The sequence below is a fragment of the Trichoderma breve genome (assembly GCF_028502605.1).
Source record: "Trichoderma breve strain T069 chromosome 7 map unlocalized scaffold00007, whole genome shotgun sequence".
Classification (NCBI taxonomy): Eukaryota; Fungi; Ascomycota; class Sordariomycetes; order Hypocreales; family Hypocreaceae; genus Trichoderma; species Trichoderma breve.
This window is the reverse complement of record NW_026611593.1, coordinates 1532168-1547159: the sequence shown is the minus strand read 5'-3', so window position 1 is coordinate 1547159 and position 14992 is coordinate 1532168. Positions and strand designations below refer to the sequence as shown.

Genomic DNA, 14992 nt, shown 5'->3' with positions numbered 1-14992 from the left:
TGTCTGATGCTTTTATTTAGAGATTTGAGAACGGCAAACGAATTATCTCTCTTACTAGATGGTAGTAAGGGAAACAATAGTGGGTTTTGAATTTCGGAATGGGCAGATTCTTTCGTCTTGATCGATCCGGCAGTGGGTTTCTTTCGTTATAGCAACAGATATTCTAGGTTGTATAGATCATAATAGTATCCACCATGATTGGAACAATATGCGGATGAAGGTTTATATATCTAGTGAATGTCTGTTTGCGTTCATCGTAGCCCAGGCGGAAGAGAACCTTGATGAACACCGAAAGCGGCATGCAGGCCAATTCCTCGCCATTCCGTTTTGATACTGTCTAACGGGTGACGTCACGGCAGTGATTTTTCTGAAAACGGTGGCCTACCTGTTCCAATTTGATGTCTTTTGTTGGTACACGTAATGGGTAATGGATAATTAATGATAATGGTAGAACATTCTATGGTATGCTCAGACAAAATCTGGATCACACGGTGAAGCTGAGACAGTGTAGTGAGTAATACTTGCCACGACGACGGAGTGAGGTTGCACAGTATATAGACGTTGGATCGCCAGGTACTTGGAAGTGTGTAGATCAATTACCCCGTACGGAGTATACTGGATAAGATACTCCGTAATGCTCATTATTTCATCGCCATGTGTTTATTCCCGGATCTCCTCTGGTATTTTGCGTGGCGGTTGTTTCTGACACATAAGACTTGTGGGGGCGAGACATGGTTTGACGTTGGCTATGGAGACACGGACAACTTCTGATTATGGCTAATGGAGAAGGTTACGCGTCAGCGAGAACCCGAGGGCCGATACGAAATAAGAGGCGGCACGGAGTTTCCCATGGTGCAAACCTTACAGATAACTCTCGTCGAGTCTATTCGTGTCCAAATCGATGATGTATAGTTTGGGTCATAATACATAGATAGAACACTCACAACTATGCTGCAGGACTAGCATACACCTATCGCGGGAAAACTACTGCCTGTCTATGCCTCTAAATAGTCTCCCTCCGAGTCAATTCTTGCATAGCCCCCCAGAAATCTCAACGTGCATGACGCCGTCACAAAAGGGCCGTCCAATAAATCCCCCAGCGCCCCACGTGGTGGAAATTCCTTCAGAAGGGCCTGTGACGCTACTGCAACCACCAGCCGGGCCTTTACAGTGGATGCTAGTACCTGTGGCTTGCTAGTCTAGCAGTGCTAGCGGCACGTCGTCCAGTAACCTGTTGGCCGTCTCTGCTTGCGTCCAGTAACTTGGTCAGCCCCCTTGTACGAGTACAGTAGCCCGACCGCTAGCCTTTTCCAAGTTGCCACCAAGACGAGCCCATCACCAAGAGATGGTGTCGTGGTGCATTCATTGTTGTCATTCTTCGTATTGCGACGACGCTGGCCGTATCGGAAAAAATCCACCTCACTCGTTAACCGCGTCAAACGCTTGATCGCTCCTAATTTGGCCTTTTGCTTTGCCATTAGCATTTGCGCCGTTTGTCTGTCGTTTAAGGAATATTTACAGCGTGCCGTTCAGGTTCACCTCGTTTTAATATTACACCCAGCACACAGCACGCCCTTGCTGTTGCTGCTGTTGCTTGTGTTGAATTTTGCGTCCACTTTCTTTTTTAGCCGTCGCTCAGACCACGCCGTTGCGTGACCCGATCCGCAAGTCGCAAGCCGGGCATTTTCTCGGCATGAGAACATCACCTGTTACTTGTGTCGACTGAGTCGGGTTCTAGCGTCGCAAACCTTCCTCTCGCTTATCGATTTATCTGGGGTGGAAAAGGAGGTTTCCTGGGGATTGACCACGATCTCTTTAATCACATCGCGCCATCATGGCCGATGGGCTAAAACAATCCCCGTCCAACGAGGCCAGCAGCGTCGCCGAATACCCTCGAAGCTGCGCCGAGGCTGCAATTCCGCCTACCAAGACCTCTGTCGTCCAGCGCGTTCGCCATGTCGCCAATTCAGTGTATCAGAAGGCCGTCGTCGAGCCCATTTTACAGCGAGGCCAGCTGGCCGCCTCAAAGGATGGCAGGAAGATACCCTTGCGACTCGACAATGACGAGCCCTTGATCGATACTCGGCGCGGGCAGGCGTACATCTCCAATAGCATTCGCACTTCTCGCTATACTCTGTGGAATTTTATTCCCAAGCAGCTCTTCTTCCAATTTACCCGTGTTGGTAACTTTTATTTCCTCTGCGTTGGAATTCCTCAGATGGTATGTTCTGCCTGTCACTCTGCTTCTTCTGCTTCCGTACCTAATTAGCTGGCCGCAGATTCCTGGCCTCTCAACGACCGGTTCCTACACGACGATTCTTCCCCTCCTGTTCTTCGTTTGCTTGACCATGTTTAAGGAGGGCTACGACGACTATCGAAGACACCGGCTGGACAAGGTTGAAAACGCAAACTTTGCGACGATACTCGGCAAGGAGGACAAGTACACTGGCAAGTCTAGGCCAGCACACTTTCTGGATCGATATAACCCTTTCCATACGAAAACGACTAGCGAGCCGCTGCCTGTTCCCGACGAAGAGTTCCAAGGCGTTCGATGGGTGCCGACGAGATGGGCCGATATCAAAGTTGGAGATGTCATCCGACTTGCGCGCGACGAGCCTGTACCTGCCGATATTGCGCTTCTCTACAGCGACGGAGAAAACAACTTGGCTTATGTCGATACTATGGCGCTTGATGGCGAGACGAACCTCAAGAGCAAGCAAGTGTGCCATGCGCTCGAGGGATGTGACACTATCGAAGGCATTGCCAAGTGTGCTGCCGAATTTGTTGCCGAGGACCCAAATCCGGATCTGTTCAACTTCAATGGAAAAGTAACGGTCAACGAAAAAGCGATGCCCTTGACACTTAACGAAATAGTGTATCGTGGCAGCGTACTTCGTAACACAACATGTGCTATTGGAATCGTTCTCAACACCGGAGAGGAATGTAAGCTACGCATGAACTCAAACAGGCACCCAAAGGCAAAGAAGCCGGCTTTGGAGAGGGTGGTGAACCGAATTGTCATCACACTGGCTTTCTACGTCGTCATCCTTTCCGTTGGGGTGTCAATGGGCTATATTCGCTGGCAAAAGAGCACCGAGCGACATTCCTGGTACTTGAACGATGCTAGTGTTCCCTTCCATGAGATTATCATCGCCTTTATCATCATGTTCAACAATGTTATTCCTCTATCGTTATATGTAAGTCTGGAAATCGTCAAGATTGGACAGTTGCTTCTTTTGAATTCGGATATCGACATGTATGACGAAGAATCGGATACACCAGCACGATGCAACACAAACACTATCCTCGAGAACCTCGGCCAGGTCGGTTACATCTTTTCAGACAAAACGGGCACACTCACGGACAATGTCATGAAGTTCCGCAAAATCAGCGTTGCTGGTACTGTCTGGCTTCATGAGATGGATTTGGAACCTCAGCCACAGGTGGATGGGTCTGATAGTGCTTCGTCGATTGTTAAGGAGCCTGAATTCCCAAGCCGGTCCCCTTCGGTGTATCGGAGGGACCGCCTCTCTGTTGTAATTCACGAGGATGGCCCTGAGGCTATGGACACACCAATGTCTCCAAGGCCGTCAATGGGAGGAAGGCGATCTTCGTCTCAATGGCGATCAACCGGTCGACCAGACCATGTTCAGCCTGATGTCAACACCACAGACTTGCTTGAGTACATGAAATCGCGGCCGCATTCAGCTTTTACCAGGAAAACAAAAGAGTATCTGCTTGCCATGGCACTATGCCACTCATGCTTGCCGGAAAATAAGGACGGGAAAATGGACTTTCAAGCCGCCTCTCCGGATGAACTAGCTTTGGTAAGGGCCGCTCAAGAAATGGGATATTCGGTTGTTCAACGAAATTCGAAACAAATCACGGTTCAAGTGACCCAGACCGATGGGAGTGTTGAGCGGTTAAAGTATGATATCCTGGACATTATCGAATTTAGCAGTGCCCGCAAGAGGATGTCCATTGTCGTCCGATATCCCGATGGTCGCATCTCAGTCATTTGCAAGGGCGCCGACTCAGCCATCCTGCCTCGTCTGAGGCTGTCCTCGCTTGCCATGCAAAAAGCAACCGAGGTTCGCCAGAGCGCTGATCTTGAGCACGAAAGATTCCGTCGCAGCGAGCAGCTCGAGCCCCGAAACAGCTTTGGTGGACGGCCCAGTTTCAGTGTTCGTCGTAATCCTACCATTACTAGGGAACGAAGTGTACACCGGCCGTCAATGAACCGAAGCAAGTCTTTTGAACTGAACAAGCTTACTCGTCGGTCCGAGGAACGACCACGCCCATCCTTCAATGTGAATTCACGCGGAGCTTCATTTGATATTTCAAATCGCCATCTTCTCGGTCCCATGTCGCCTCACGCGCCGCAGCCGCTGGATCCTCGCCTCTCCTTTTTGGAAGATTCTGGGATTTTTGACGAATCGGAAGTATTTACAAAGTGTTTCAAGCATCTAGATGATTTCGCAACGGAGGGTCTCCGAACTCTTCTCTTTGCCCAGAAATTTGTTTCCGAGCAAGAGTACAGGTCCTGGAAGAAGCTTTACGACGATGCCACAACCAGTCTTACCGATCGACAGGAGAAAATCGAAGCCGCGGGCGAGATGATTGAACAAGCCTTTGAGCTCGTTGGTGGTAGCGCGATCGAGGACAAGCTGCAGAAGGGCGTTCCAGAAACTATCGACAGGCTGAGACGGGCCAACATCAAGATCTGGATGTTGACGGGAGACAAGCGAGAAACAGCCATCAACATTGCTCATTCCGCCCGTATCTGCCGCCCCGGCTCCGACCTGTACATCCTGGACGTCACAAAGGGATCTCTCGAGACGCAGCTCTCGGCCATGGCTGAAGATTTGCACGCCGGCTCAATCCACAGCGTAGTCGTCATAGATGGTCAAACCTTGGCTGTTGTCGAAAAGTCGGAAGCCCTTTCGGTGCAGTTCTTTGCTATCATGCTCAAGGTAGATTCAGTCATTTGCTGCCGCGCATCGCCAGCCCAAAAAGCTCTTCTAGTTCAAACTGTCCGGGGTAAGCTTAAGAAGTACAGGGGCAAGAATCGCCGAGGTCTTACACTTGCAATTGGAGACGGTGCCAACGATCTCGCCATGATCCAGGCCAGTCACGTCGGTATTGGTATATCAGGAAAGGAGGGACTTCAGGCCGCCCGAGTAGCAGATTACGCCATTGCGCAGTTTCGCTTCTTGCAGCGGCTGCTCCTCGTCCACGGAAGATGGAACTATATCCGCACTGCCAAGTTTATCATCTGCACGTTTTGGAAAGAAATGTTCTTTTACCTCCCCGCGGCTCAGTACCAGCGATACAATGGCTACACCGGCACTTCGCTCTACCAATCAGCCAGTTTGACCGTGTTCAATACGCTGTTTACCAGCTTGTGCACGATTTGCATGGGCATTTGGGAACAGGACCTCTCCGCGGAAACACTGCTGGCTATACCTGAGCTCTACATCTACGGCCAGCGCAACATGGGGCTCAACTTTTGGAAGTACATGCGATGGATGGTGCTTGCTGCCATTGAAGGCGTGATTACTTGGAACGGCATCTGGGCTGGCTATGGATGGGTGTCACCCGCTCCCAAAGATGAAAATCTGTATGCCATTGGATCCCTCGTGTTTACGGTCGGTGTCTTGTGGATCAACTGGAAGCTATTGTAAGTGTTGTCTTTTCTTCTCTACCTACATATATCACCAAAACAAGAAAACAAAGCTAACAATCGAGCAGCATCTTTGAAACTCACTACAAGTCCGCCGTAGTCATGGCCTGCTTCTTCGTCACCACCGCCGGCTGGTTCGCATGGCTAGCCTTCCTCGACGGCGTCTACGGAGCCACCCCATCCGGCGTCTACGATATCCGCCACACCTTCACCAAGCTTTGGGGCGCCGACGCCGTGTGGTGGTCCACCGTCTTCATCGTCCTCTCCTTCATGGGCATGATTGAGCTGCTCTTCAAGGCGGCCAAGCGCGCCATGCTCGTCGCCGGTCTGTGGCACTGGCCTCCCTGGCAGAAGAAGCGGCTTGGTGATAATGTTGAGGAGTGGGACCTTGAGCTGTGGCAGGAGATGGAGCAGGATCCTGTTGTGAAGAAGAAGCTTGCGAAGATGGCGAGGGATCACGATGAGCTGGATCTTGACGGGGAGGAGGAGGAGGAGGAAGACGACATTTTCGACCAAATCGAGATTGACATCTCCAGGAGGCAGTGAAGAGGAGGGAGTAAAGGGAGATGAAAGATTTCTTTGCAGTGATTTGGGCGTTTTTTTCACCGGTTTGAGCAAATTCATTGGGTTTGGGGGGAGAAAGATTTCATTTGTCCTGGTCGCTCATTCTCCATTGATTTTTTTTTTTACGCTCCTTTATGATACAGCATGATACCCAGAGGAGTAGAGTTGGAAACGAGGGGGACGATACCAGCAAATAAGGCATCATAATAGATACTACTGCATAGACGCATATTAAAGAATTTCTTATTTTTTTTCATATATACAAAGTCATGTTAATCGTAACTGCTTCTGTTTACTCCAATGAGGAAATATCTCATGTCTCATCGTGATGCTCTAAATGCTCTAACTCGTCATTCTAATATGCAAAATGAGAAAAAATAGTTAGAGAGAGAAAATAAAGGAATCTGTAATCAAAAGGGACTCATGCTCTGTTACGTTCAGAGTCTCCTGCTTCCTCCTGCTTTTCGCTCCTCGTATTGCGAATAACTCCTTCGCTCTGCTTCTTGGTTGGTGTGGACTCTGCCTTGCCCACAATCTCCAGCGTTGGAAAGGCTATCAAGACGACGACCAGAGACGCGACTCCCAAGGCGAAATTCATCCACGAAGCCGCACGCAAACCTTTGAGCGATTCCGGTTCCCACGCCTTTATGCTTCCGACATCCTTTACGGGAACGCCACGGGCGTTGGCCATGACGGCAGTTTGAGTTGCCGTGCTGAGGGCGAGGCCGATGGATCGACCGAATTGACCAACGGCGTTGATGAGCGCACCACCAACGGCTTGATGTTCTCTCGGGAGAGCGCGCGAGGTGAAGAGAGTGAGACATGGCCACGTAGTGTCTGCACCAACGACGGAGAGGACCATAGCAGGAAGGCCCCAAGCGAAGTACGAAGTCGTTGGGGGGATAGGCACAGCATACAGGAGACATGCAATTGAGACCGAGAGGTTGCCGGTTATGAGGATGAAGACCGTGGGCACGCGGTCGAGGATCTGAGAAACGATGATGGCAACGGTAGCACCGCCCACGCCTGTTGGGATAAACCGCAGCATAGTCTGTAGGGGCGACAGACCCTGGAATTCTTGAAAGTAGTAGGTGGCGTAGATGAGATAGTTGTTGAAGGAGGCGAAAAAGACGCACATGATGACCATTACAGCGCTGAATTGGAGGTTGCGGAATATGGAGATTTTGATGAGCGGCGGAGTGAGGGACGAGGCTGGTGGCAAAGGGCGGCGGGAATCCGATGGTGACGAGACGGTATCTCCTTGTTCGACAATACTAGCATCCAATTCGGCTTGAACAGCGGACGTTAATCTGCGTTCCAAATACCACTGCCAGACGGCAAAGGCAGCGATGATGAGTACAGAAACGACGATGAGGACGGGGACCCAGGGAGTATTCCACCCTACAACGTTGCCCTCGGTAAGAGCAAACATGAGAGCAAGGAGGCCAACAGTAACGAGCGTAGCACCGATCCAGTCAATTGAAGCCGGGCCTTTTCTGTTCGAATTGGATGCTGACGGTGGAGGAGCAGGTACGAAAAGGATGCCACAGATGGAAACGACGGCGCCCATGATGGCGAGAGCGCCGAAGACCCATTTCCAGTCAGAGTACTCGGCGATGAAGCCGGAAAGTATGTTTCCAAAGACACTTCCGAGAGGGGCACCGGCACCTGAGAGATGGATGAAGAAGGTCAGTTCAGTTCATACAAGCATACTACAAAGAAATAGTGATAAGGTAGTCATACCGTATGCAACAAAAGCATAGTTTTTTGCCTTGCCAGGGGGAAACGTGACGCCCAAGATGCCAATCGCGGTGGGCACATTCGCAGCAGCCCCCTTGAGTCACAGGAGATGATTAGCTATGATCAAAGTACAATAAGAAATACGGGGAAACCTTACCAAGCCATGAAGCCCTCGGAATAAGTTGAACCCAATCTCATTAGGTACAAACGGATTCGCAGCCATGACGGCCGTCACCCAGATGGAACCCAGCACAAAGATGAGGCGTTTGCCATACAAGTCGGCGACGCGGCCCCAGAACAACAAGAAGCAGCCAAAGGTGAGTGAGTAGGAGGAGACAATCCATTGCTGTCGACTCTCGGGGATGGAAAGATGGCGACCGATGGTGGGGAGGATAATGACGACGCTCTGAAGGGAGAGGGTCTATGATGATTTGGTCAGTCATTGATAGTTGATAGAGTTGTGATGGAAGAGTTGGCGGAGTATAGAGTTTCTCATCAGCGCAGGCTTCATCCATTTCACTTACATTGAGAAACGCAGCGCCCGTGACGGTGGCCACCAGCGCAATGCATCGTGCCCGCGATAGCGTCAAAACATGATGATCAGCATCATTCTTCGGCTCATCTCCATCTCCATCTTCATCTCGTCCATCTCGTCCATCTTCTCCTTCTCTGCTCAAACTCGAAGATACTCGCCGACTCGTCGCAACTGCCGCCTGTTTGTCGTCCTCAATATCCCCGCCATCATCGCCATCACCGATTGATCGAATTGTAATTGAAGACGAAGATTTCACTTCTGCATCTTCGTCCTTTTCCACCCCCGCCTTCATTCCCAATTCTTTGGCAAGAGCCGCCATGTGTCACCGAGAACTGCGTCGTTCCTGCCGTCGGCGCGGGAGCGGAGCGGAACCGGAGCCCCTAAAAAAACAAGATAAAAAAGATTTAAAGAACCGGTGCCGATTTGGGTGTTACCCCCGGTGGGCGGCTGTCAATTGAACAAAACAGGAAGAACCAAGACGTAGATAAGAGAAAAATAAAAGATTGAATCTCAATCACGAAAGACAATCCAGCTTATCTTCTTCTCTCTTGCCTCATGATAAGCCCAACAGAGGAGGGAAAAAATTCTTGGCAGGATCAAGTGCAAACTGCCCCATAAGAAGTATCCCAAGCGTATTGCGTGCTGCACCAAAAATGCAAACGCCAATCCAAGGTTCAAACGGGGAACAAAAAAAGGAGAAAGGACACCGTTCATATATCATTCCTACATCATATGACATCAACTCCCCAGGACCAAGACAAAAAAAGATAACCTTGTCACTACAACCTTTCTGCATACGTGAATAAAAAATCCTAGTAATATTCCACAATCTCGGACCGGGCCAAGCGTTGTGATATGCCGTACGGAGTATTGCTTGCTGTAAACCCCCATCTATCATCTCCTCTCCACAAGCCAAGCCCAAGGCCCGCAAGGCACACACACCCGGCTCCCGGCCATCCAAAACCTTGGGAAAACACCCGTGGACGGCAAATAAATAGGACTTTATACAGATACACACGGGCTCCAGCTTCCCCGACTTTTCATGCTGGTAAGATAAAAAGAATTCATACAAGGGTGCACTAAAAGGATACCTTGCTGCCCCATCTTACACTCGTAAGGTTAACTGCTAGAATCGGCAGATGGATGGTCAGTCTCTTACTGGATCGGCATTATTCCCAAGTTAGTAGTAAGCCTCTGCCGGCGTCTTAGTAGTTACGCTCATCAGCTTCAATAACTTACACTTCCCTGCATCGACATACATACATCTAGCCGTCGGCTCTCTCTCAAGATGAAGCTAGCAAGCTAGCAATGCAACTCAATGTTTAAGCTGTCCTTATTTTGTCTTGATCCCCAAGAGTCATCGGGCCTTCAATACGCGCGCAACCAACTGGGCACTGCATCAATCCATCCACCTCGGCCGTATTCTCCTGCCCGTCTCCATACCAAAATCGCGGATTGTCGCTCTCATCTACCGCCATATCTCGTCCAGCAAGTCTGCACAATGACAGCGGTCTACGGCAAAATCAAGACAAAACAAAAACATCACAAAAAACACATGGCTGATTGCCATTGGAACGCATCAAACATCAAAAACCAGTCTTGTTCGTGCACTCATCAAACGTTTGCATTTTTTTGTTGACTGCCTATTCGCCGTGTCCACTTAAGCATCTCAATCCCCTCCCATGGTGATTTGCTTCTTCAATGACCTGCCCTATCCGTAAAACCACCGCCGACTTAATATACCCAGGCGGGAAAAAAAAGAAAAAAGGCCCTCCCAAAAAAAAAGTGAATGAGACCCATGCGTCAAATCACAACAAAACCAGTCAATTTTTTTCGGTTGCCCTCGAGAGTGCCCCCAAGGGGGAACAAATGAGCGGGAACGACAATCAAACAAATCCGTGCTCCCCATCCATCCTCGTAGCCCTTTCTTTCCATTTTGCCCAAGCCGCCCACCCTGCTTTCTTCTAGGTGATTCTCGAAAAAATGAAATTAAAAGAAACAATCGTACACGTTTGCATCAACGAGTAAGAGACTTGAGCAAGACTTCCTTTCTTTCTCTCCGCCTCCATTCCCGATCCTTAGTTGCATGAGGGGCACACATGTAGGTGCTGCCCTGTTCCCTCTCCCGTACCTCGAAATCAACCTCTCATAAGGCGTTTAGTGTAGTGGCACGCGCACATACACAAGTCCATTTGTAATAAAGAACAAGGGTAAGTAAAAAAAAAAAAAGAGTAAAAAATAAGAAAAATGATGGGGGTGGGGGAAATTCACATCCCCTTTGCGAATCTTGGATTCATGACGAGCGCGATCCCATCCCGCTCGCGGCGATATCGCCCTCGTCGTTTCCCTTCACGGCATCTACCCCACTAATGGTAGTTTCCGCCCCAGCCGCCGCGTTGCTGCTGCTGTTGGCCTTGCTGCTGTTGCTGCTGTCCGGTGCTGTAGTAGCCTCCGCTGCCGAATCCGCCCTGGCCGTAAGAGCCATAGGGGGTGCTGTGCTGGTTGCCACCGGCACCGGCGCCCATGCCGTATGCGCCGCTACCATGAAGGCCGTGGCCTTGGAGGTGGCTCGGGTAGCCACCATAGGCACCGCCCATCTGGGATGTCTGGGGAGGCGGGAGGCTGCCGCTTTGTCCACCGGGTGCCGTGTTCGTGGCAGAGCCAGGCCGAGGAAGAGAGGGCGAGGGGCCAGAGGAAGTCTTGGCCTCGCCAAACGGCTTCAGCTCATCGGCCGAAGATCCGCTGCTTGGCTGTGTCTGGCTGCTGAAGGACTGTCCTTGGGACTGGAAGGATGAGGCGCCGCGAGAGAAGCTGTCGTGGGTGCTGCCGAAGCTGCTTCCTCCCAGGCCAGGCTGGCTGGCTGCCTGGCCAGAGCCAGCGCGGCCGTAATCGCCAAGGCCGGAGCCAAGAGGGCTCTCTCTGTGGAGGGACGAGGGGCCAAATGTTCCGGGGGAAGAGGTATGGTCATACGGAGCATTGGCATAAGGCTGTCCATACATGCCACCCTTGCCATACGGACCGAATCCTCCTTGGCCGTATCCAGCAGAGTAATATTGGTGGTAGTAGGGGTTGCTGTAGTATGGGTGGCTATATCCGGGGTATTGCCCGTGAGCCTGAGGCTGAGAACCAGGGCCTCCCTGTTGCTGTGGCTGCTGCTGCTGAGCCTGCGTGACGGGGTTGGGAGTGGAGTGGCCGCTGTTCTGGTTCTCGTTGCTGCCGCCAAATCTTGGCTGGTTGTGGCCAGTAGCGCTCTGCGGGTACTGGCTCAGGTTATCAGTTTGAGAGGCGTTGTAGCCTCCAAAGGGCCGCTGTTGCGAGGAAACACCCTCCGGTTGAGCGTGTGCTCCCTGCTGGCCAAAGTGCTGGCCGTAAAAGGCGTATGGGTTTCGGTCCTGAGGGTTTGCGGTGTAGTAGGCTGAGTAGTCGCTAGGTGCCGAGGAGAAGGCTGCACCGGGCTGCTGTGCGGGAGGCTGAGAAGTTTGAGCCGCGAAGTTATCGAACGGCGGTTGAGATGCGGGGGCGCCCTGGTTGAAAGGATCCAGCGGCTTCTGCTGAGCTGCCGAGATGTCCTGAGGACCGGCCTGACCGTATCGACCAAATTGTTGAGCGTTAGGGATAGGCTGTTGAGCAGCTGAAAGAGAAAACTGTTAGTAAATACTCGCAACCACCTTTGAACTTCAATTGAAACATACGCTGGGAGGGGATAGGTGCTTGAACTGAGGTAGCGACAGCGGCTACGTGGATGATTAGGATCAAAGGACACAAGGTTCATATAAAGGAAACAGAACAAGAGAGGGAAAAGAAAAGTTCAACTCAAACAGAAAGGGGGGAGAGATTTGCATACCATTAGGTGTCATTCCAGGGGGGGGAGCAGTCGTGGGTTTAGGAGCATAGGTTTCCGGTACAGCAACAGGCTGAGAAGAAGCCGGAGGAAGAGAGGTTCTAGGAACGGCAACGGGCGAGTCGGCGGGGGGTTGAGCTCGAGTCTCTGCCTCCTCACGCTCGCCATCGATATCTTCGTCGTCTTCGAGGTTAAAGGCACCGAACTGCACGGCAGCGCGATCCACTTCACGGTTGCCCGGCATGCGGACAGCCTCTTCTTGGTCGAGAACTCGTCGCTGGAAGCTGGGAGTACGGGGGGCAGCCTTCTCAGTAGTAGCCTTCAAGGCAGTAGCAGCATAACCGCTGGTGGCGGTTCTCTGAGCTTGGTGTTGTTGCTGAGCGGCTGAAAGAGGAGTGGCATTGGCGCTAGGAGGGCTCTGTCGGGGGTCCCAAGAGTCAGCAGCAGTGCTTGCAGCAGTGTCTGTCGCGGGTGGCTGAGAGACATCAACAACCTGTTCGAGATTGGTTTCGGTGAGCTCATCTTGAGAGGGCTGTATCTCGGCAACGGGTTCGGCGACGGCGACGGGGACAACAGGAGTGGCCTGCTCAACAACGGGAGTGGCCTCGAGTTCCGCTTCGGGCTCGGGCTTGGCAGGTTCAGGTTCAACAGGGGCGGTTTCGGGGACGGGTTCGGGTTCTACGGGTTCGGCGGGCTTGGGGGCAGGGATTTCCTTTGGAAGTGCCGGCACAACCTTGGGAGCTGTCGACTGCCGGAGCATGCTAGCCCAGGTCTTGACTTGGGGAGCAACGGGCTTCACGGGCTCGGCGGGGATGGCCTTTTCAACAGATACGGGCTTCTCTTCGAGGCCGTTGGCCGCGTCGTCTTTGTATGCGGGGGATTCTTCGGTAGGCACAGACAGCTGCTGGTTTTCCTTGGTTCGAGATCCGTTGGTGGGATGAGTCGATCGAGCACGTCCGCCACGGCCACCCCTGTCGGTAGCTCTGCCTCGGCCACGAGTTGCGTCGGAAGCATTACGTCCACCACGAGCAGTTCGAGCGCCGGCTGACAAGTCAGTGTTGACGGGTGCGGAGGATGTGTCCTTGGCCTTGGTGCGAGCGGTCTTCTTCGTCTTGGAGACTTCGCCCCACTGGGAGATGGTGCCTATAAAGAGAAGAAGAAAAAATCGGCATTAGCAATTGAACATGGAATTGAGCCGCTACGAGCGTGTGAAATCGGCTGCTGCTCTGGGATTGAGCTGCCGTATGCGAGCTTTCTGTTTTGCAGGCAGCAAAGGGAAAAGGAAACATCTTTGGGGGGGAAGCAAGCAGCAAAATTTGACTCCCAAAACGTACCATCAGCCATTCGTGTCACAGCCTCAGTCTCATCGCCGTTTGTCTCCTTGAGAGCATAGAGGATATCGGCCTCAGACCAGTCGGGGAACATTTCGCGGATCACAGAGGTCTTGCCGCCATACTGCTGTCGAAGCTCGGCAAACTCCCCCTCATCCTCAAAGGTGCCCAAGTTGTCGTCGGCGGTCTTGTGATCCAACTTATCGCCATTGGCCCTGCGGCCGCCTCGACCGGCGAAACCCCCTCTGCCGCCTCGACCGGAGCCTCTGCCGCGTGAGGCAGATGGCCGTGAGATGACCTCAGACATGGGAAGCTGATTAGGTGTGGTATGTGGAGATGGGAAGGAAGTGGCAATTGTGCAGTGGCCCGTCAGATGGCCTCTGCAGAGCGGTGCAACGAGCAGAGAGATGAGAGAAGAAAAGATGGAGAGAAGGAGAAAAAAACAACAACGAAGAGAACAGAGCCGAGCGTACTCAGGAGAGAGCCGTAGATGCTGAGGGTGCGTGGTGTTGTGGCAAAGGGAGGTCAAAAGGTGGAGGGCACGAGGTTTTGCCCGGAAGCAGACGAAAGGCTGGTCACGAAGGTTTTTTGGCTTGAGCGCCTGGTGACGCCCCCCTTGACCGCGTTGAAAGCCCAGCAGCAGGTACCTGTTTCGGTGCTACACAGTGCCAGATCCAGCGTCAAAGCCGCCCAAGGCGCCCCCCAAAGGAGCCCCAAAGGAGGGGCAGGTTGGGCGGTAGGCGAGCTGTTCAGCGCTCGGATAGGGCTAGGAGCAGGCTCTGGCCGCTGCCTGATCCGTCGCCCGCCGCCCACCGGCCAGCACGAGGCTGCGTGCACGGCTTAGTCGAATCATCTTGGCGGGATGCAGTAACATGTACAGATACAAATTGACTGACGTGATTGATCACCTAATGATATGAATAATTTGATGTGCACCTATTTTTCGGCCTCTATCGCATGAATTGACGCTGATGGTCACGTCAACTCAAACTGACAAAGACACTTCCAATAGTCTGGGGCAATGGAGGCTTGCCGTCTGTCTCTCCCTCTCGCACTGTCTGACAGCACTGTGTACTTGGAGCTGGAAATCGCAGATCGTGCGCAAGGGCACCCGGACTGGCACAGGCACCTTGTGCCGAGTGAATCTGCACAGTGCTGCTTCCCACAGGGACTCGTAAGATGCAGCTGACGCCCGCACACTTAAACTTTGCGGCTAGTCCTGTCAAGCCGTGCGGGCGACACTGTGCTCGGCAGCCCTCCACTCCCAAGCTTCGATCGAGTTGGGCCGTTGCGAGCCC

General features: G+C 52.2%; 3 protein-coding genes across 3 annotated transcripts; 1 reads left to right on the top strand and 2 right to left on the bottom strand.

The window, feature by feature from the left end:
* Positions 1–1834: 1834 nt before the first annotated feature.
* T069G_10678 (cation transport ATPase (P-type) domain-containing protein) lies at positions 1835–6229 on the top strand (the record flags this gene model as incomplete). The annotated part of the gene is made up of 5 exons (XM_056177888.1): positions 1835–2221; positions 2280–3323; positions 3378–4091; positions 4464–5680; positions 5752–6229. The coding sequence occupies 5 exons, from the start codon at positions 1835–1837 to the stop codon at positions 6227–6229; spliced, it is 3840 nt and encodes a 1279-aa protein (XP_056024178.1).
* A 439-nt stretch (positions 6230–6668) lies between these two features.
* On the bottom strand, positions 6669–8814 carry T069G_10677 (major facilitator superfamily domain-containing protein; the record flags this gene model as incomplete). Its single annotated transcript, XM_056177887.1, has 4 exons — positions 6669–7915; positions 7991–8081; positions 8145–8408; positions 8512–8814. 4 exons carry the CDS (start codon positions 8812–8814, stop codon positions 6669–6671), a joined length of 1905 nt encoding a protein of 634 aa, XP_056024177.1.
* A 2074-nt stretch (positions 8815–10888) lies between these two features.
* T069G_10676 (uncharacterized protein) lies at positions 10889–14001 on the bottom strand (the record flags this gene model as incomplete). Its single annotated transcript, XM_056177886.1, has 5 exons — positions 10889–11441; positions 11493–12153; positions 12367–12781; positions 12857–13506; positions 13698–14001. 5 exons carry the CDS (start codon positions 13999–14001, stop codon positions 10889–10891), a joined length of 2583 nt encoding a protein of 860 aa, XP_056024176.1.
* Between the last annotated feature and the right edge of the window lie 991 nt (positions 14002–14992).